Below are 22,141 nucleotides of genomic sequence, written 5' to 3' on the forward strand. Positions count from 1 at the left end.
AACAACAGAGACTATTTATGAAAATTGTATTTGCAAAGCTATTTCAAATGAAGCGGCGTTATTACGCAGGACTCTTCATGTAAGCCACATATAAATGCAACGGTGTTTGTGCAGATCAAGTATATGGTATCCACTACAATGACAGGTGGCAAACGGTACCCCCAAACTCTATCGGTCAAATTAAGTACTCCGTAACACACACAAATTGTGGTCTTGTGAGTCAAACAGTACTTCTCATAGCCACTGCACCAGTTCAGATTGATTCAAACAGTTTTCCGTCTCTACGATTTTGTTTTGCCCATCGGTGTTTGCACAAGGCGGTTCCAATCAAAACGCAACTCCCTTGGGGGCGTGCTCTTATTTTTTAACTTGGAATCTTAATGAGGGAGGGGACGGTGCGAACGGAGCACTTTTGTGTGGTTCCACGTGCGTAGACGTGCCCTGCTTTGCACTCGTACAACTCGCAACTGATTAATTTTATTACATGCGTGCATGAAGTGAATTCACAACAATGTGCCGAACTCGACGTATACGACACAAAGGAGGCAGTCGGTGAGCGACCGGCACTGTCCACTATATAACTGGCATGCATAGTGATAGGCGTTAACGCGACAAATTGGGACAAAGTATGGAGGAAGTTGTGTTCTTTCAACGCATCTTCAATAACAAACAACGGATTGCGTCGAAACTTTTATCTCGACTGGTTCTACAATCGCGTAGACCGTGACGTACAGTAACAAATTGTATGCAAAAAATACGAGCAGTACGCGTGTTCTCGATATTTCGGTGGCAGCCGATTAAAAAGAGTGACTTTGGGGTCATTTTAATATTAAAAAAGTCGCCGCTGCGTAGAAACGTCACGATTATTGAGTGGGGCTAATAGAGTACACAGTTTTATTGGTGTGACACGTGGACTCGGAAACGAACACCAAACTGTTTTCGGAAATGACTTTATTCAATCTGGCCTGTGTCAACCAAAGCCATACAACAAATGAGTCGATAACATGTTTTTAAAAGTTAAGTCATTTTCAAGTTGAATCATCCTGATTACGAGTTTTGATTTCAATTAAAAATGTAACTGGTGTCCCAATAATTATGATTATTCACTTAAACGTCAAGACATCTTTGTTTACCGACGCAAAATGTTTATCAAGTAATGTTGTTTGCTTAGCTTGCGAATAGAGCGATAACTTCTAATTGATTGGCCGTCTATAATCGTTACCTATGGCCGTTTCGCTACACAGTGACTACTAGCATTCCCTATAAATCAATTTGATTCACGATTATCTGGGCACATTTTCAGAGTTCTCTCTTCGCGGTGACAGGCGACTCTGAAAAATCGAGGCGATGCCGCGTAAGTTTTAAAAGACACCCAGCCCGACGCACGTTGTTCATCGCGATTTCGTTTATCGGCTGTGTAAAAGTAGTGCAAAAAATACGAAACATTCCGGGTTTCTTGGCTCTCTGTTATGATCACGTCAGTTAGCGACAGCCATTGACAATAAATTTCCCGGCAACCACAGTCACAAGGGAATAAACGATCCCAGAATGGAGCGCAATGACTCGCTGTTGCACTGGCAGATTGTTTCGATATGTTCATTTCACATATATAACGAAAGGCAACGTCGTTGATGACCAGACCAAGTGTTCGTGTTCTCGTTTATTATTTTTTTTTTTCATATTTGCTTAGGGCGGGAAGATACTATTTAAATTTGTCGACGGGCCGGAGGGCAGTTTTTCCGTTCTCATCGTATAAGTCCCGGTCCCAGGTGAGGCTACTCCAATTGACTGCCAGATAAACTCCGTATGCGGCGTGCGACGCAATGATGGCGGATCAAATAGTTTCATTTTCCCACTGTGTGCTGACTTCATTAACGTGTTTGACGCTATGGATATGGGGCCAGTGGGAATTCGAGCAATGGCAGTATGAAATAGAGTGCGCGTCACGGCTGGTTAGTGTCCATAAGTATCCGTGTTGCGCTAACTAATTGCTGTAACTCCAACACACCACATCGAAAACGATTTGCTCCCTTTACTTAGCAGTCCGTGTAGATTTCTTTCGTCTTTATTGAGTTTTCCGATGTACAGCGACCGCATCCTTCGCGGCACACTGCGTAGCTGCTACCGCTGAAATGGAAAAAAAAAACGCTTACGAGCAAAGCACCACCGTAGTTTTACACTTTCCATTTTACCAAGCTTCATATGATATGAGGGATTCGGTGGGATGACTGTAGGCGTTAGTAAAACTGACAGGCTTCTTTGTTATGCATGGCTAACTCGATGACAACTGAGCAGAAGAGAATTTCATGAGAGAACTCAGTGAGAAAATTGATGCTGATGCTGGAGGATAGCAACGGGTGAAATACGGAGGGCTGTCCCTTAGCAACCGTTGCATCATCGACTAAGATGATGATGCGCAGCAACAGCTTGCTGAATTTGAGTTGAGACATTAAACGTCACTGCGATTTCGCAAATAGCATTTCCTCACTTTATTAAACCAATTCAGTGTTTTAGTCCTGTTGTCACAATAGTTTTGTCTGATTCTTCGTGTTAGCCAGCGATCTATTGAAATCAGAACAAAGGGGGATATACCGGGTCACCTCGATCATCTGTTGAGACTCATTTCGTTGGCAGAAAACCTATCATCGAATTTCGGTGTCTCCATATTGCGCGATGTACGCTTAACGCGTTCGAACTGGCTTCCCGATCACCCGCCATCACCCACAATATGGTGAGTGTGGTCACGGTGATGTGAACCAACTCACAACTTGAAGTATGCCTATTTCCATCATTGATTCGGGTTTAAACATCAACGTATCTACTATTAAACTTCACGATACCACATATTTGTTTGTTTGTTTTTCCGTTGCTGTACGCAAAAATGCGAATGTTCGGGATAAAACGAAAAGTGCGTCACGGTAAATTCGGAACTGTGCGTGTTTGACCTGTCATACACAATCATGGCACGATGACACGACCGACACCAATGAACCTCCAAACGTTTCAGTAGAAATTCAGTATGCCGCAGTAATTTTCCAGGACATCCATTTGGAATAAAGAGAGCCACACGAAGGTGTAATTTTCATCGCAATTATTGACGAAAGACAGAGCAGATGGCACCCGTGTTCCCCCACTCAACGAACGCCATTTCATATTCATTGCTGATCTGCGCATGCGTAGACACAGCTTGCCATTGTGGATAGATTTATTCATAGCCGTGTCAGTCCACTTTCCGCTCTATTACAATTGTTCTCACGTAGAGTATATCTTCCTATGCAATCGCCAAATACAAATTTGTTTCTGAGCTTCTAATGTACTGCCTGTTGGAATTGCGTATATGTCTACCATTGAAGAAGGGAGATAAACCATGCTTCAAGGCCGTTGCGATTTGGTGTCTTAGTCAGGACTGACAGGACGGGAGAGGGCAATTATAAAAACAAATTTGGTTTTATTTGCAACAGATTTGTTATTGTTGGGCAATAATGCATGATGGGTAACGTACAATGCGGCTTGTTAAAGGCCCAATTCACTTGCCCCGGGCAAGTGTAAATTGGAGGTGTGACTATGCTAATGAGTGTTGTTAATCACTTACGTAGCCTATGACACATCCTGTTTCAGCAGTCCAACATAACGTGACTTTGATTGACAGCAGTTAATTATTCAAGATTAGTAGCGCGTCCCTTTCCCCAGTTCCTGTTTTTTACTTTTATCCGCCAAAATCTCAACTCGTACACTATTTATTGTAATAAATACTACACACAGTCACTGCTGTGATATTCATAGTAACATATATCCACTTTGGCACGACATAATCGACCTGTAAGTTAGAGAAAACGCGTTTTTACCGGAGCTTGGCTGGAGCTGTTTACTACAGTGTGACAAGCAAGGAAATAATCCCTATTGTTTAAGAGCGTATTTATAGTATACCTGGGCCTTTAACAGCGTGCAGTGCCCGCCAAAATCAATGACGTCCACGGATGACACTTCATTAACCCAGCAGTTTAACGGACTGCTTCAATGTTGACGCTTCGATCACTCGCTCGACTGACGGGGGATTGAAGCAACTTTGTAATTTTCCGTATTTTAATGAAGGATAATGGGATGTCGTTTTCACTTTTATGGTGTTTTAACTTGGGTATTAGTACCGTATTGCGAGCCCTTCTGAGTGTCCACTTTTATGCTCGGTTAGCGCTGGCCAAAGACAGATTGTTTTTAGTAGATTTCCGATAGAAATTTGTATTTATTCCTGGGCCCTTTTTGCTTTGTTCAGGATATACTATTTCAAGAGACACGGTTCTGATTATCGTTAGAATCTAGTATCCATTGAGAATATTTTTTCAAAAGTCACGTGTTTTGCACTATAATTTATCAGATCGAACTCGAAATATAAATACTCATCATGATTTTAGAGATTGCGTAATGATAACGTGTTGAGAGGATGGGTAAACATAATATTAATAACGACTCGGAGTTGTTCACATCTATACTGTCAACCATTAAGTCAAAACAACAGTGGCAGCGTTGAGGAGGGGCGGGTCCGCAAAAAAGGACTGCTTCACGGTGGTCAGCCGCCCTCTTTCAAACCGTAACCATCTTGCTATGGTACTTTAATCTTGTATCTGATATGTCTTCTTGGTTTGAGTAACGATAGTTTATCTTTTAAAACGATGATATTGGTTACGCTTACATCATCGCCCACAATTTTGAAATGTCTATTTATATGTTTAATGGTTGATGTGTGCCAATCCCCGACCTAGACTCGTGAGTATCCGCAATTCTATCGTGACAGAGACGGGCGCCCCCTCTGTGTATGATCTTTCACCGTAATTGTTCAAACCCAAAGAGTGTATGCGACCAATGTGTGTTTTTTTCATACATGAACCGAATTTATAATTTCAATACTGTTTCTCGTGTGGATTGCTGGCCCACAAACATGTGATGTGTTCTTACGTCCCGGGAACGACTACGCCCGGGAGAGAAAGGGTACTCTTGTCGAATTAAGAAGCAAAAACAGAAGGGAAAAAAACAGTTAAGACGCCCCAAATAAAGTCGCCATCTTATTAACTTTTACGTTACTTTGTCATTTTAAATTAATTTGTTAAAGTGTTTGTTTTGTGGGCTCTTCTGATCGTTGTCGACTCCCATAGGAAATCAAGGTAATACTACTCGCAGTGATATTTAAATTAAAAAAAACATTGTGCATCGAGTTATGTATGAGACAGTTGGGCGTTCCACTCGTTTGACAACTTCGCTTGTTTGGAAACACAGAACTGACTGAATCGAATAGTTATCTAAAAGATGAAATTGAAATGCTGCTGTTGTCCATGATTTTATTTTAGTCGGCGATCTTTAAATGTCAAAATAAATCACCTGACGGGAATTTGCACTCGCGTTTTACATAAAAAAAACATTGGGTAATTTATGTCACTTCTAACAGTAAGAAGAGAGACAGGGAACATACAGAAAGTAGGTTTTCCTGATTGTTCTATTATGGAATATTTTATCTTCAGGAAACACGCAGTACACTGGTTCTGCTGAATAAAACATTCCTTCGTCTTTTGTTTGCTTTTCCCGTCTTTTCCAAAGGGCATACTAATCAGTACTCAGAAGAGAAGTATATTCCGACAGAAGGAATTATAAAAACAAATATTGCATACAAAGATTACGGGAAGAGCGACGGTAAAGATGGTCGGTAACAATTATGCCGCCGCGCTTAGACACTACCGCTCACAGCCTGCGATGTTGTTTCGTCATGGTGTCCTAGTCACTAGCAACCCACAACGTCGTCATGTTAATTCAAAGTTATTCCAATTTGTTAATTTATTTCTCCCATGACCTGAATAATTGTGCTTTGTTTAAAAAAAACTGGAGTTATCATGGGTAAACGCCTGTTGACTTCAGTAGTTTTTCAGCGTAGTAGTTTACGTACGTTGTGCGACAGATCTCGGTGCCTTCACAACGTTGTCTTGTTCCACGTATACAGCAGCCTGAGAAGGATCCCGTGTCACATCGAGATGAAAGCGAATGTATCACGGAACAGTACGTTGTCCTGGGACATGTAATAACATCTTCCCGCATACCCGTGAACTAAACCTGTAATGAAACAATTTGAAATACAATGGCTCGTACAATTCTGTGTTCTTGCTGGAACATTCAAGGAAATGAATTCGAGGAGTTAAACGCTTTTTTTCACATATTTCGCAGAGTACCGCACCCCTAGACTAAATGCATGCCACCAAACTCGCATTGAAAGACGCTCGTTAGTCCACAATGATGCCGCAATCCACGTAACAACGGTTGGACAAAACGGTCATAATAATTGAACACAGAACAGTGTGTTATTCGAAATCAAGTACATAAAATAGTAGTATTTCTATAAAAATGTGTCAAATTACTTAAATGATATGTTTGTACCATACATGGTGATATGTTGTTTACAATAACACGTCGTATTATACTGATGTAGTATTCAACCACATATCTACCATTGGCAACATCTTTTTTCTAAGTCTGTCTACATTGATCGTTTTAATACTATATAGTCAAGAATATGTGAACATTGTTGATGTACTGTCAATCTGTTTTTTTCTTTTTAAGACTATATATATGTATATTTTTCACGCCGAGCGAAAATTTGAGATATATGGGTATATCCTTGCCATAGTATAACACTTGGATGGTAAAATGTCCTAAAGCATCGATTTTTTTTTCCAAATAGAGAACGGTGACCCTATATGATATATCAAATTTGTAAATAAAAAAAAAATATATATATACATGTATATAGTTACTTTTGTGTAGCCATGCGTTCTGCCTTAATGCAAAGGTGTCTTGTGTATGTGTTCTAAAATTGGACGATAATTGGTCGACACCTTTTATTGAACAAAACAAAACAAAAAGACTAGAGTGCCACCACAGTGGAATTGTTACTGATATGTCCATGTCATAATAATGTGTGTCCTTCCTACCTGTAGCAAAGGGACTCGGTGACGCCTGATCGGTCGAACGATCATGAAGTAGTTCATCACGGAGACCAACGGACACAATTCCTTCCAACGTTATTTTAACGAAGTCAGCAAAAATCGTCCCACAAACGAATGTTTTGTACATTCATGCTTGAAACATACAGTTTTCGTTAAAACGTCTGCTAAATATATCCAGTTTCCGGAAAAATCCGCTTGCCAAGACGGATTTCAAAGGCCGTGGTTATTCTCGTCGTTCTCGAGTCGAAGAATGGGAGCGCGACTAACGCGAAGCAAGACTAATAAGGAAATTGGGGACAAAAGACGGAATTAATAATGATTTCAATTCCTTCTGTAGTCAATTTAATCACAACTCCAAGACATTCATTCTTTCAATCGGGAGAAAAATAGAAAACTATAAATATCCCGAGTAATTGAAATGATAAACGCAATCGAATTGGTTTAATAATGTTGTCATAGTTGAAATGTGGCGCTGGGGTCACGCCATGCGCAGACAGTGATCAACCATGCTATCTCTCCTGGCAATGTTCTGACATCGACATTGCGTCAATCGGAGGGGGAGAAATCGGAAAGTGTTTTTTACTAATTAAAGGAGGGGCAGTTTGGATGCCGGCCAGCAATTTTCATTAGTACAATGGTGCTTGAAGTGAGGGATAAAAAAGCCAATCACAAAAGAATGCGAACGCGACAATGTCCGCGCGTTATATTGATGATAACAACCGAAGCATGTCGGAGGATGCAAGCTCGCTAAAAAATTAAACCGTCTTCGTTCCACCTGAGCTTCACATTTACTCCGCTGATTAGAATGGTATTTGTGAGCGCACTAACTAATCAATTGGATTTTACTAGTTTTGCACAGTGCCTTGCAAACTCCGCTCTGCACTCTGCGACGTGTTGTTGATAACACAGAAGCACTCAACATTAATCAGCGTTAATGGCCGGCTAAGAGCCCCCCCCCCCCACAACACTGACTCGATATTTTGACATCATTCAATCTTTGTATCACTATAAGGTTTCGTTGTACCTCTTCATTTCCCGACCTTGCGTATGACAGTGGTTGCCATGGCAATCAAAGTCTTTTAAATTCTCTGATGCACTTCTGTCTTTTCACTTTAGGTATGTCTGCATCATTAATTCCACGTTTTACAGCATACTTTTAAAAAAAAAATCTTTGTTGTCAGTTTAACGGCGCTGTGCAGAGTTGAGTCTGAAAGCCAAACACTTCACGGATACCGTCGTGACGTCATAAATAAAAAAAACTTTAATTCCAGTCTTTGGAATTTCAAGTTTCTTAGAGCCATTTCTGAGTGTTTACCTATTTGTTACCCTGCCAGGCTTACGTGACCTTTTCAAAACTAGTCTTTCGGCAGATATTAATAAACAAACTGATCTTTGAAGGCTACTCGCCGATGCATTATGCCTCTCACAACAGTCAGGGTTCCGGGGCATCCTGATTACAGCATAGGCGAGCAAAATATACCGTACAACCTGGTACGCATGATCTGCTTTTTCAGTCACGGTGTTTTCCGTCGCGGAGAAATTGTGGAGGTTCGTTTTTATCTGATATAAGAGTCCGTTAAATTCGAATAATGGGTGTTTTTTTTCAGTATTATAATTGTATTTACTTTGCATTTAGGAAACAAATCCACGAATTTGTGAAATAATGTCACAGGCCTATGCGTGTTTAGGACGATAGACGGCGAAGTAGCATTACGTTCATTTTACCCATCATCTGTAAACTTAAATTATCATGAGAGAATTACACGTGTTTACTGGTGTGTGGATTCAAAACACGGCGATAAGCAAATAGTACACTTCCCAGGACATTCAAAAATGTGTGTAACCTGAATATTTTCTCAGATTTGGTATTAATTAACACGAAGCGTTCTGTGAAAACGTTGAACAAGTTTAAGTCGGTATCTATTTACCTCCGAATTGACACGTGACCATCGCCAGGATTAGTGGTGTCCAAGAGACACCAACTCGTGATTACATGACTTCACCCATGATTATAGAGTAACTATAGTATCTTAGGTCAGATGGATTTTTCTACAAACTCAATTAAGTTTGCGCATTTGTCTAGGCTTTTCCGAGTCTGTTACGCATCGTGATAGTTTTCTGGCTTATCATTTTGAATACAATATTTTGGAGCAATGTTTTACACATTTTTATGTAATTTACATGTTTAATTATGCACAAAGGAACACGAATGCTAATCATGTCTACAGGTCTTGAACGTTACAAATAATATGGGAACAATGATACGAATATCATTTTCTCGGAAACTATTGCTCCAATTAGCAATGACATATATCGCTGTCTCTATCGACGGGCATCCAATGCGCGTTTTTGTTCTTTAAATTAAACACCTTGAAGATAACTTTTGGACAACATAAATTACCCAGGATGACAGTTAATCAGGAGCAACACTAAATGCCTAAATTCGGTCGATTCATGAAAACGACACGAATAAAATGAGCCCAACAAACGGCATGTTTATCACAGGGACTGTCTAAAACTAATAGAATCGCCTTTCTGAAATATATATGCTGTAAAAAAGCTGATACTATACTATATCTAAGGTCAAATTTCACATTTATTTCATTCCACTCTACGGAGTGAATTATTTCAGTCAATAATTTTACATTGAGTTTATTTTATCTTAGTTTATTATAATCAATTTGAATTCAACAAACGTTGAATTATGTGCATTTTTGGATTTCTACCATTTCGGTACATGTTGATATAAGTAGCAGAGCGCGTCCACTTGTTACAACAATACGTGTTCACGAGAATATTGAAGAGCACTCGGCCACTCGCCCGGACACAGTTATACAAAACTACATGGCGGGACTTCGTCATCATCATCATCATTATTACCAGTCCGCGACTTCGTATATCAAATTTTATCGACGCGAGAATGTTGTACGTTGGCCGCTTTAAATCGCTAGTTCTCGTATATCTCGCCCAGAAAGCATTTGGCCATGTGCTCTAATTAAATTGTTCAATGTGGCTACACAGCAGAACCTTTAATAAAATTAGATCTCGCAAAGTGGTGATCAATCAGCTCCGTACTCGTAGAACGCATATCACCTTAAACCTGCCTAACTAGAATATCTCGCATTGCGATTTGCCCCCGTTTAATGGGGAATTGCCTTTGGTCATTCAGCCTATCATCATATTTGCTGCGTGTGTTTAATATTGCAAAGAATTCATTGATGGCGAAAGACAAGGGATTTAAATAGTCTTTTAAATCTCTTTGTGCCGTTTTGGCTGAAGTTCAATATCGCCGTGGGGAAATCAATTTTACATCCAACAATCCAAGTACCTTGGGGAACCATAAAACCTAAATGCTAAGAAAAAAAAGACTGGCTCGAATCCGGCGCACGCGGGTTGCAGAGCGGCGGTCCATAATGAACATCCCGGCCAATTGGGACCCACTATAGTATCACATATTGGCATATTTCGTTGACAAACAACGGATTGATGGAGTTACAACCATTACACGTTGGTCCAGTGAAGAGCTCATTTCCAGTACAAGCGCTCGCACTTCATCCGTCACAATAGAATCCCCGGAACGCTTCATCCGCAGTGCACGAGACATGCGGGAAGAGGGGGGGGGGGCAATATTTTCGTTTTTAAACAATAGAGTTTAATTGTTAAAATTGTGTGTACACACTAGATAAAAATTAAGCATTAAGACACGTGACTAAAATATAGAGAAATTCGTCTAGCTATCAGTCCAATACAAGCACGCTCCGTCAGCATCTATTGGGTCACATGACCTTTGACACGTGCGTATGAATCATGAAGTCTACAATAACAGCAATTTCCGTCTTTTTTCCGGTGAATCAATGAAACTACTCACTGGGGTTATATGATATACATTGTCAAACATAAATACAAGGGTACAACACGTTTTGAATTTGTTATATGTCGGCTATTATTCTGTTAAGTTCCAAGTTTAATCTTTAAAGATCGAATGCTTATTAATCCGGCGCTCCAATCAATTTTCGCCGTTCAACTTTAGGCTACCAAATAATATTTCTTTTGGGAGATGTTGGTTCAAAGTAAAATTATCGTTCCATTGTTAAAAGTCTTACTTGGGAGAGCGGCGGTCATTTTAATAAAATAATATTAATACTATTTTGGAATTATTGATATCAGGATAATCGACTTATCACACGAAATATGAGCAAGGGGATTTGTTATGTCTACCTAGAAGTCAAAAATACTTGGCGATATACAAATAACCTGCCACTTCTTCTAGCGATTAGGGCTTTTTCAAAGAACACGACAGCACCGCCTAGCATACAGTAACGCCTTATTCTAATACACACATATATATGTCAGTCGCTTGTGTATGGTTACTCGTAGACTTAGTATAGGAAGGGTCGTCACCATCGTCATCACGTGACTGCGTCTGTCAAGGTGTTTTTTTTTAATAACGAGGCGACAGTTTTGACATAACTGACAGAGGTTGCATCTTCGAGTGATGGTATGCGATGGGCAGGGTAAATTTAAAGGGCGAATCCTAACCGTTCTGAGATAGCAGACTTGGATTAAAATCAATTTTAGGTATGTCAATTCTCGCAAATAATGGACACAAAATGGCAATTACTAGTATAAGAAACGTCAGTCTGTAACTATTAATATCTGCAGTACAAGTATTGTTTATTTCAGGAATCCCAAATGTTGATGATTTACGTCATGCCTGCTTTGTGACTTTCTAAAGTCGCCTTCCATCGACCATTCAACACGTACATTCTTTCAACTACAATTCTGATCAAGTATTTGAATGCAAAATGTTATAGTTTGGGTATATTCGAAGTCTGAATTTTAGTTTTCTGTCACTCTTAAATTATGATTGAGCTTAACGCCATGACCGAGGACAGGCAAAAAATCGTTGTTTTATGTGAATTTTTCGCCTGAACATATCACGTTGCTCATTACCGAGGACAGGCAAAAAAATCGTTGTTTTATGTGAATTTTTCGACTAAACATATCACCTTGCCCATGACCGAGGACAGGCAGAAAATTCGTTGTTTTATGTGAATTTTTCGCCTGAACATACCACTTTGCCCATGACCGAGGGCAGGCAGAAAATTGGTTGTTTTATGTGAATATATCACCTTACCCGTCCGTGTATAAAAAGCTATTTTCGTTGATGGAAAGTCAGTCGATGAGCATTTGGGAGGGGACCCACCGATCCAAGGTTCAGTAGTGAATGACTTTGTTTGTTTGCCTGTTTCAAAGTTAGTCCTAAATCATGCAATGAATACATGGGAGATATCTCGTCACGTTATTCACGCGAGAAAATCCCCTTTTGCACACGATGAATGATATTATCTATTCTGATTACTGTTACTATTGACAGCATAACACTCACTACGTTTAACTGTCATCTTTATTGTGATACCCTTCTCTATCAATCAGAAAAAGTTGTATGCGTATGAAAAGAGAGGAAGTTGATTTTTGTAATTTCATGTATACCACCTAGGCCATTAACTATAATGTTTCCGGGTGACAAACTTGTCAAGCAGCCTGTCGGATCGCTGCTTGTGGTTCATCTTATGAAAGCAGCCTGATCCCCAGTTTTCAAGCACAATAACAACACACGCTGGAACGCATAGGCTCATGGGTAGACGCTTGTTTGTAAACAATGACACGCTCGGGCCATTTGATGCACGCGCAGGTGAACTCCCCCGCTTTAACGAAATAGTTGATACTACGAAAAATGAATAAATTCGACCAGAATCTACCAATGCTAAGTGCAAGTATCTAATTAACATATCCATACAATCATATCACACATATATAAGGTCAAAGTATTGCGCTAAAAAAAACTTGGACTCGACATATAATAAACAACAATTGTGGCTTACAATGTAAGTAATAACGTCATACAGTTTTTTGAGAAAAATTCACAAAAGTTCTCAATATAGTCTCAAATAATCTGGTAGAGAGTCGTCTCGTGTACATATCTTTATAAATCATTAAAATCAATCAAACTCAACCATTTTGACTGAGAAACTAAACTAAACATAGTACAATTAGGAATATAATAATGCAATAGACAAATCTGAAAAAAAAAAACATCATGGTCAATTTGGTTTATTTGAGGCACGTGACTGGTAAATAGAAAAAAAAAGTATTGAAGAAGAAATGAAGTTGAAAATGTCAAAGGTGATCATGATAACGGACGACGATATAAGTTTAACAATTAAACAATTATACAGCATGGTAAGTTTATTGTTTCAGTGTGCGTGTTTTCCTAATTCTCCATTCTAGAACGAACACACTTAGATGTTACATAACGAGAAATTCAATATTTTAAAAGTTAAAATGTATGTAAATTTTGTATGTACTAGTATTTCGTCGCTTCCCAGTGATGTTTCAGCCCACTTCAAACACGTGTACTTATTTGGGCGAATTTAGCGAGCGGTCTTTGCACGCAATTGTTGTATTAAGCTTTAACAAATATTGTTCAGTGTATTCCGATCACCTCATACCCAACGAATTCGTAGTGAATTGAATTGAACTCGAACAACCTCAACCGCGTGTTTTGTGAGTAATAAAAAAAGCTCGGCGTTTATAGTGTTTTGAACTTAGTTTCACGTGCAATTATGATTTTACAATTTATATAATGAATAAAGTTATGCAAATGCAAAAATCACATAAATATAAACGTTTGTCAATAAAAACTGCAACTACTATAAAACACTAGTAAGATTGACTACAGTAATATATATATGTTTAGTGCCTTTTTCAATGATAAATGTGAGACTGAATGGCGGGTTGAGAAAGGTATGTAATTCCAAATGTTTGGACCGGAATATTGGAATGCACGTTCACCGTATGATTTAGTCTTGGTGCGTAGTTTCGTTAATGTACGACTGTCTAATGGCGAACGTCTTTGTCTAGCGGGATGGTATTTATGTAGAAGATCTGACAGGCATCGTGGGCCAGTGTTACTTATTGATGATTAGCACAAACTTTAAATTTTATATTCGATACGTCTATAAACACGCAGCCAGTGGGTCGATTAAAAATGCGGTGAAATTTGAGATGTAGTATCACCCCGCAATGCGCGCTCTCTATCTCCCTCTCTTTGCTAAAAGAAAATAAACGAGCAAGAACGCAAACAACTCCATAATGTTTAGAAACCGCTGCGCATGAATTGAATTGGCAATGCTCGCATCACTGGGAACAAGAAGCATTGGATTCTGAACAGCAAGAAACCGTAAATGGGCATTTTTAATTTGAAAATGTACGGAAAGTAATTTCGTAAAAAGCTTCGTCACAGCAACTGTCGCCTGGTTGCTCAGGTCGATGGGCGAGACGAGTTGAAACAATTCCAATCGCGTGGCGGTGTGAGTAAGCTTCTTACCACGTCAATGAGTGTTTACTTACGATAATTTCCCTTGACGCTTCCATTGTTGTTAAAGAAAGAAACGAGGAAATATTTTTTTAGATATGACAAGACGATGACAATCTCGATTCTAAGTATGGAAATATACATACGAATATATGCGTGTTTGATTTCGTTTCGAATTAAATTAAATTATTTTTCTTAAGAGTTGAAAGAGTGTTTGCGATTGAAACACAATTATTAATAGTTATAGAGCGAGATATTATTCATTGTCTGGTTTTGGTGTTATTTACATTCATCAACAATTATAATAAATAATTTTGGAAAACGTGCGTTTGTTGTACTCTTACGTCTGCCATTTCGTTTTATTAAATACAAGCATAACAAATGACTTCTTTCACTAAACTTTGATTATAAAAGTGTTCTTAAATATTGGATAATACCTGAAATATAATAGTCTTAATCATTTTGCAATATAAAAGAAAACTACGGAATTCGTTCATAGTTATTTTTTTAGTTTCTTTAAATTCCTAAAACCCGCCATAATTCAAATAAAAATAGTTACTCGGAGTTCTCCTAAAATTCAGATAATTTCAACATACACGTATTATTTGCAATGTCATTTATATACTACAAATAAACACCCGCCATTTATAAAACTTATTTCATTTTTAAATTCTCACGGACGGATTCTTCTATTCCACTGGCATGGTTTCAAATTAAGAAACAACCAATGTTCTAATGTTGACTAAATAAGATCGCACGATCATTCTTTATATTTTGCCTTTTTGTGCACGTTCTAATAAAACTCACATTATAAGCTAGTTTGCCATGGCAACGATCAATAAAGAAAACGTTTTAAAATTGAAAACTGCATTTTTCAACTTGATGTAAAGGTTTAAAAGAAGATGAAAAAACAATGTCGTGGTATTCCAATATTTCGCGAATACATACACGTATGTAAAGGACTGAGTTGGAACTGGATAATACTGATTACTCATTTGACCTACATTGGATACTTTTTAATAAAGATAGTCAAATGCTTGACTTAATACTAAGTCTCTATGATTTATACATTCCGGCATCTGATTTTCAAAATTGGACCGAAATTAATCAGTGTGTATAAAACTGGTGAAATTGAAGAACAGCCTCAGTGAAGATTCTTCCGAAACGTGGATGCGGTTTCATTTCCATTCTCTGCTTGCCTGTCTGTCTTGGATTCTTGTCTTCAAGGCATCAGAAAAAAATAAGGAGTAACCGAACTACTGGCCATTATAAAATAAAGGTGTGTTTGCTCGTTAAAGCTTTTCACCAATTGAGTAGCTAGTTGGCATACATACAAATGAGACCACGTAGCTGGGTTGATGACGTATAAAATGCAAGGGGCAATACACTAGAATGCAAGTCGGACTTCGACAAAAAACCTAGCCTCGCTAATACAGTTCCAATAAGTGCACTGTACGGTAGCTTCCAATTAAGCGGCGTGACGACACCCAGACAAATCCGGCTTTTCTAACGGCTTAAATCGCCCAAATTTGTCTTGAAAACCTGAATAATGTCGCTCACTGGAAGGAGCCAAACCAACGCAGCGGCGACGCCTGAGATGTTGTACACGCTCTTGGCTCAAAACAAGGCATTGCAAGGTATTGCAGTTTAATATTCCTTATAATACGATTTTTTAATTTACCCGGCATTTTCATCATTTATTAGTTATTTGTTTGAGCGAAATTGGTTTTTGCGAGTGTATTTTCTAAGATATTAGACGGCGGTATGCATTAACTGATTGGGGGGATCTAGCAAGACTAATTATCCATATTGGAGTAAGTAATATACTAGAGTAGAGGCGACTGGGTCTGGATATATGCTATATTTAATATTACTCGGACTTGTTACGTTTCCCTGTACACCACAGTGTTCCAATTCATGACTCAGGCTCAGAGTCAGATTAAATTCATCGAAATTACAGCTAAGAAGTCACACATGGTTGTGATAGCAAAGACCCGATTAATCTTTAGCGCTGTTTTCACCTGGCTAGCTGTTGGCTGGTTTGTACTGATTGGTCACAAATTACTTCACTAGTATCAATATTCTTTATTACGCGTTTCCGTAATACTTATTTCCAAAACCAGTAATCATCTTCATCTTCATCATCATCATCATCATCGTCGTCATCCTCCCAGTCTTTGAGTCCGTGCGGATAGTATTTTCGCAACAAATTACATGTTAGTATCGGGCTGTTTCTTCGGCAGCGGATTTCCACTGCTGGCAGTCAGTCTTGCTTAGGGTTGTAGGATACGTGCCAGCATTTATCTCTCTCCTTGCGATCACATTTATGGAGATACGCGTTCTCGTAACGGAACGGTCAAGTTAATGGGACTGTATCACGGTACATCTATTATTAAGTTCGCTACACTCAGAATCCCAGGTAAATGCAATTTTCGTGAAAGATCGTTATTTTTTCACATTCTTGTCTATTTTCAGACTCGCAAGATGTATTACTATAACCATTCCCACAGGTCTTGTTTTTTTTTTCACTCACTGTTTCACTTGTTTTACCCCATTTCTGTTCCCACTGTGATCGCAGCATATCCGCGACTACTATCATTCGTACAATGTCTACTTAATTTATATTTGCTTCAATTTTCACGCTATAAACATAACAACGTCGTTCAACTTGTTCTCTGTTCATCCCCATCCATTATTTAAAAAAAGAAATATGACAAACGAATAATTCAATTTCGGATTCCAGAATATCCCATGAGTCTCAACATTGCGTGTTTGTCAAACTCAAACTTACAATCAGAATGAAAATATAAATAACAACAAAAACCTCAGTTTGCTGCTGACTTACGTTTTATTTCGTAATGTTTTTTTTATGTTTGAAATAATTATACTTAATAATCTGTTACGCATGTTACCAGATGTTGGAAGTGGTGGCTTCTCTACTTCGTTAAATTATCGTACATGATTGAGAGCGTACATTCCAATGTGCAATTTTGACAAGACATATTGTTAACATGTTTTATCGTCGATTTTTAATGCCGTTTGTTTATTATTTGCGATACACGTCCACTTTATCGAACCGAATGTTTATAATAGCGAGCCGAAACTTCAGCAAGCGCAATACCAACTTCCGTAATCCCAAATCGGACTTCCGTCGCAGTAGTCGAACGCTCGCCACTGTATATAATGACAGTCTAGGAGGATACCCCCCCCCCTCCCTCCCCAAGAACACACAACCTAGTCTTTTTGGATACAATCACCAGGTGAACGTACTTTTACATCGTAGGTGCTCAATTATATATCACCTAAATTTACCCACGGATATATAAATTACTCGCCGGGCTATTCACTAATATTAGCCGCTGACAGTCTGTTGCTGCGTTCCATGCTGTTTAGCATCTGCCGTCGCCTTGGTAAAACAATTTCGTAATTTGGCGGGAAAAATGTACACGTTTAAATGGTTGGCCGTTTTAATGTTTCACCGTGTTAATGGTTTTTAAATACGTTGAAGTTTGATTTGTTTGTTTGTTTAAAGTTCTGTTTCTTGGGCATTTTTTTTTTACTTTTATAATATAGGAGGTCGCGTGCGATAGCGCGATGCATTGGAAAGCAACGGATTCAGATATATATTCAAGTTTTTATGGATATGAAGTAAAACAGCGCGGCGGGGTTTAGTGAATCATTTTCATTTGTAATGTACCGCTGCGAGCTCTTGAAAGTTTGTGATCGGTATTAAGTAGCCTCTCATCCTTAAGTCAAAAACTTGTTTCCCGTCGTGTGCGTCTGTCCTCGCGATTGACAGAGAACCCGCATTCAACTTCAAATACGCACATTCAAATAACACATTGCACTCGCTGTTATTTGCCCAGAGGTATTTCGCTTCTAGACAGACCCAAACAAGTCAGACTGACTGTAACCAGCGGTATAGGGAGGTAGCTTAAACCAAGGGCCGTTATAACTTGTAGTAGCGCTAAGTTAAATCCGTGATTCGGGCTCCTTCGCCCGCATGCCGGCTGCCGTTCCATTCGGCACACCGCCTTTTTATTGTACAGTAACCGGTTAAGCGTAACTGCGTAAATATACCTTTGTGTGTAGTTTGCCCGGATGCTAGCCTCTACTTCCCGCGTAATACATCCCGACCAACTGCCGATATTAAAATGAAGACAAAAAACCACACACTATAACGGAGATTAGAAATGAAAATTTATCCCCGTTTTGTTTTACCAACAAAAGAGAAAGTCTGTTGGAGTAAAAGACAACATTGGCAATACGTGAAAACGTCAGTGGCACGGAGTGCAACTGGTGCGTATAGGACTCGAAACGCATTGCTCGTCGTTCACGCCACCTTCATCGTACAAAACAAGGAAATAAAATCATTTTTGAATAGTACATTTTGACAATAATATCTACCTTTAATAGCTGTCAACGACATCGAGAATAAACGCAGACTGGATGAGAAAAACAGTTTAAAAACGAGGTGGAGATTTTTTATAAAAGCCAATGGCATTAATCGGAGTGGTTTCGCGATAAATTTTCCAATTTACCCCCTGTTAATAATTGTGTGTTCGCCCTAGGTTGAGTGGCTGTTCAAAAACAATGCAAACGGCTAATGCATTTGTATTGCTGTAGAGCGACCGAATGCATGCATGCCTTGGACACATTTGTAAAGACAGCTCGCGACGACAGACGAAAGACGGGCTCTACGTTTTGCGCGGCTCGCACATGAATACGTTAAAACATTTGGCGGGCAGGCAGGGTAACATACCCTCGCCACAGCCACACACCATACAGTGAACGACATACATTCGTGTCATTGAATGAGACAGTTTTCTTTTTATCATTTTCTATAATAGTATTGAGAGCAGCTCGAATGCACCAAAGAATGCCCGGCGCGCTCGCTTCTTACCGGCGAACAGCGGCGGAAGTGAGTGACACGTTGTAATTTACAACGGCGCTGCTATCTGCCGTATGTCCTCAATGCCGCCCAAATTACACACAATCGGGAGTAATAATCACGTCATTCCATGTGTTAATTCGCATATAATGAGTGAGTTCTAGAGCACAGCGCGGGATTCACCTGAGCAATACACCAACGCCTAATAATCTAAATGTGTTTTAATGTTTTTATACGTAAACAACGACAACATCTCTGTCGTAAAGGCACCGGGCTTTAATTTTTCGCTATTTTCGCTGATAAGTGAAATCCACTAATTTAAATCCACGGTAACATATAAAATAACAATTATACTAGAACTAATTATATCTCTGCTAAATTCAAATTCGTGAACCTAGGACCCAATGACTATACTCAAAACAACAAAAATTAAAGGCCGGTGAAAATAATTGGTTTTGCAATATACTGGCAGAAATAGTTGTTGTGCTATTTTATTTATTAACACGTATCCCAACATGTGATATACATTGACAATTCACGACAACATCCATATTAAAATTACAATGTTAAAACATTATTTTTATTATTACCTATTTCTAAAACGAATATTTTCAAAAATAATTCAAGACAACACTACACTTTTTAATTATTTCTCCCTATGTTACGTTAGTATAGGGATAACAATACTGATAGCTTGAAAATAATCGCTTCTACTGTATTGATAACCCAAAATGTATCGTAAAATATTATGGTTACCAACACGTATGAAAATGTTAGGGATATTGGTAATGCAGTAATATTGAAATGTTATTAATATTTTGTAATTTATGAGTAGACTTCTACATTTATTAAAAGGCTTGGACCCTCACCAACCCACTACGCCCCACCCCCACCAAGGAGACCACCTGCTTATACCGTGCTTCGGGGTTTCATGTGATCATATCTATTTTACAATCACATGGTATTTTTCAATGTTTCTGACATTACGAGATTGTCACGAGTCAATGATAACATTCTGGTAAAAAATACATCAATATTTAAACGTACCCTCCAATAAAATTAAACCTGATTCTAGACTATATTTGAAAGGCTTCTCTAATTATCATGATTGAAAACACAAAATAACGTCTCAGTTCAAAACTGGGAAAATCATTAAACGTCGCGCGAACGTTGGTTAATATTGAGAACATTACAAATCCGACCCAGGCAAACTTAAACTGGGCGCCGGGTTGTAGAAATAGTCTAACGGTGCCCAGCGAACCCGTGAAAAACAAAACAAACTCAATCCAGGAAGTGCAGCGGATGATAAATCGTTAGTAATTTTCCGGGATTAAATTTTCTCATTATATCAGAAAAGATGGATTATCCCCTTTTATCTAAAAGTCAGTCGAGGTACATTCTCGGATACGACGCAGTAAATTATACTGCACGAATCGCTAAGTTATGGAGAGTGTGACACCACCTTATACTAAAATGTCCTAATATTTGTGATTAATGTAACTCAAAAAGTATAAGTTTCAAAAAGGTTCAGTGTCTGAACTTTAAATCCCATATAAAACGGGGTCGTCTTTATACGTTGTCTTAAAATTAATGACTGACCTGCATTCTGATTTTTGCGATAAAATTCTGTATAGAACTAACACGGTTACGTTCAAATATTCATGAATAACTCGTTCATCGAGTTGAGTATATTGACTGCCGACAATCTTTACGAAGGGGGTGAAGACGGGGTAGTGTGAGAGATCATCTTTTGTTAGAGTTGTCACGCGTTTCATTCGTTGAGTTTAAACGAGTTGAAAAAAAAGAAGATGGTTATGTTTTGCGTATATATATGTTTTGTGACCGCATTGTGTTTTTGATAATACGGGGCTCGGTGTATGGGGAGTGTTTTCAGTTCACCGACGACTTTAAGAAGCAATTTGGAAAATTGCTCTCGTCGCTTCAAGCGTTTCCGCGGGCAGTTTTTGAAGAGCGCTAGTAACGTCAGGACCAATAGCTTTCATACGATGAGGAACTCGAATTGCCTGGTAGACAGTCAGCGGAAGCCAAGTCAGGGAGAGGGATTGTGCACTAATAATAACTATAATGCGTTCAAAACGGAAGCAACATCAATTCAATCGACGTAGCGATTTACCGTCCGTTGTATTGGCGTCCGGATCCACCCTGCGTAGTCATTGTTTCGAGCTCCCGTCACGAAGCAGTGTTATCCGACAGATATTGATACTCCCAAACAATATTGACGTTATAGTTATGATACATCAGTCCTACATGATACAAATACAAATATTTACAGTAAGAAAATTCAAGCGATCCTGTCAAATATTTGTGTTTTCACTTCATACTTTCTCTGGTTTATCAATCTAACAACACTCATAAATACATTATACAAATATTTTCCGCGGCATGCTGCTACCATTCATCCTTCTATTTAATAATTTGTTCGGGATGATTCGAACAGCAACACAACAGATAGAAAAAAAAGTAATTCTTAGTGATTGTAGACAATAATATCCTCCTTTTTGATTAGCGGAATAGATTGCGATATATATTGCGCTGGTTCAATTACATTGGTGCTTATTTAAACCATGTGTGTCGTTCTTTCTTAAGAGCCCTCGATAATTTGGAGAAAATAAAACCGCCATATTCAATAATAAAAATAATCATCATTCACATCCTTCGTCGTCTCGTTTTTCGCTCACTTACTTTTTAAGTAAAATATGTCGATTTCTTAGATCCTGTAATACATTTCTGTGTATTAACTCTTGGATTAGTATTCAGTGTATTGATATTGTATTCCGTGCAGCGCTTAGGCAACGACAACACGAGAGAGCACGCACCCCGAGCTAACTTCCGAAGCTGGTCAGCTGTTAAACACAATAGCACAAGACT

The 22,141-nt window shown here is 38.8% G+C and overlaps 1 protein-coding gene and 1 long non-coding RNA gene across 3 annotated transcripts in view; one reads left to right on the forward strand and one right to left on the reverse strand.

The window, feature by feature from the left end:
* Nucleotides 1-5,805: 5,805 nt before the first annotated feature.
* LOC102803673 (uncharacterized) lies at nt 5,806-7,206 on the reverse strand. Its single transcript, XR_438107.1, has 2 exons — nt 6,969-7,206; nt 5,806-6,093 (listed from the first exon to the last, which is right to left on the reverse strand). It is a non-coding gene; the product is annotated as an uncharacterized LOC102803673 (long non-coding RNA).
* An 8,611-nt stretch (nt 7,207-15,817) lies between these two features.
* The window catches only part of lhx3/4 (lim domain homeobox 3/4 transcription factor), a 30,067-nt gene continuing 23,743 nt past the window's right edge, over nt 15,818-22,141 (forward strand). Inside the window, exon 1 of one of the 2 annotated variants that reach the window (XM_085491751.1) lies at nt 15,818-15,998. In XM_085491751.1, the coding sequence (XP_085347877.1) occupies nt 15,911-15,998 (88 nt within the window). In that variant the 5' untranslated portion in view covers nt 15,818-15,910. Of the gene's footprint in view, nt 15,999-16,656; nt 16,781-22,141 lie in introns of those variants that run through there. The other variant, XM_085491752.1, reaches the window with a different exon arrangement.

The sequence above is a fragment of the Saccoglossus kowalevskii genome, chromosome 17 (genome assembly GCF_978046115.1).
Source record: "Saccoglossus kowalevskii chromosome 17, keSacKowa6.1, whole genome shotgun sequence".
In the NCBI taxonomy this organism is placed as follows: domain Eukaryota; kingdom Metazoa; phylum Hemichordata; class Enteropneusta; family Harrimaniidae; genus Saccoglossus; species Saccoglossus kowalevskii.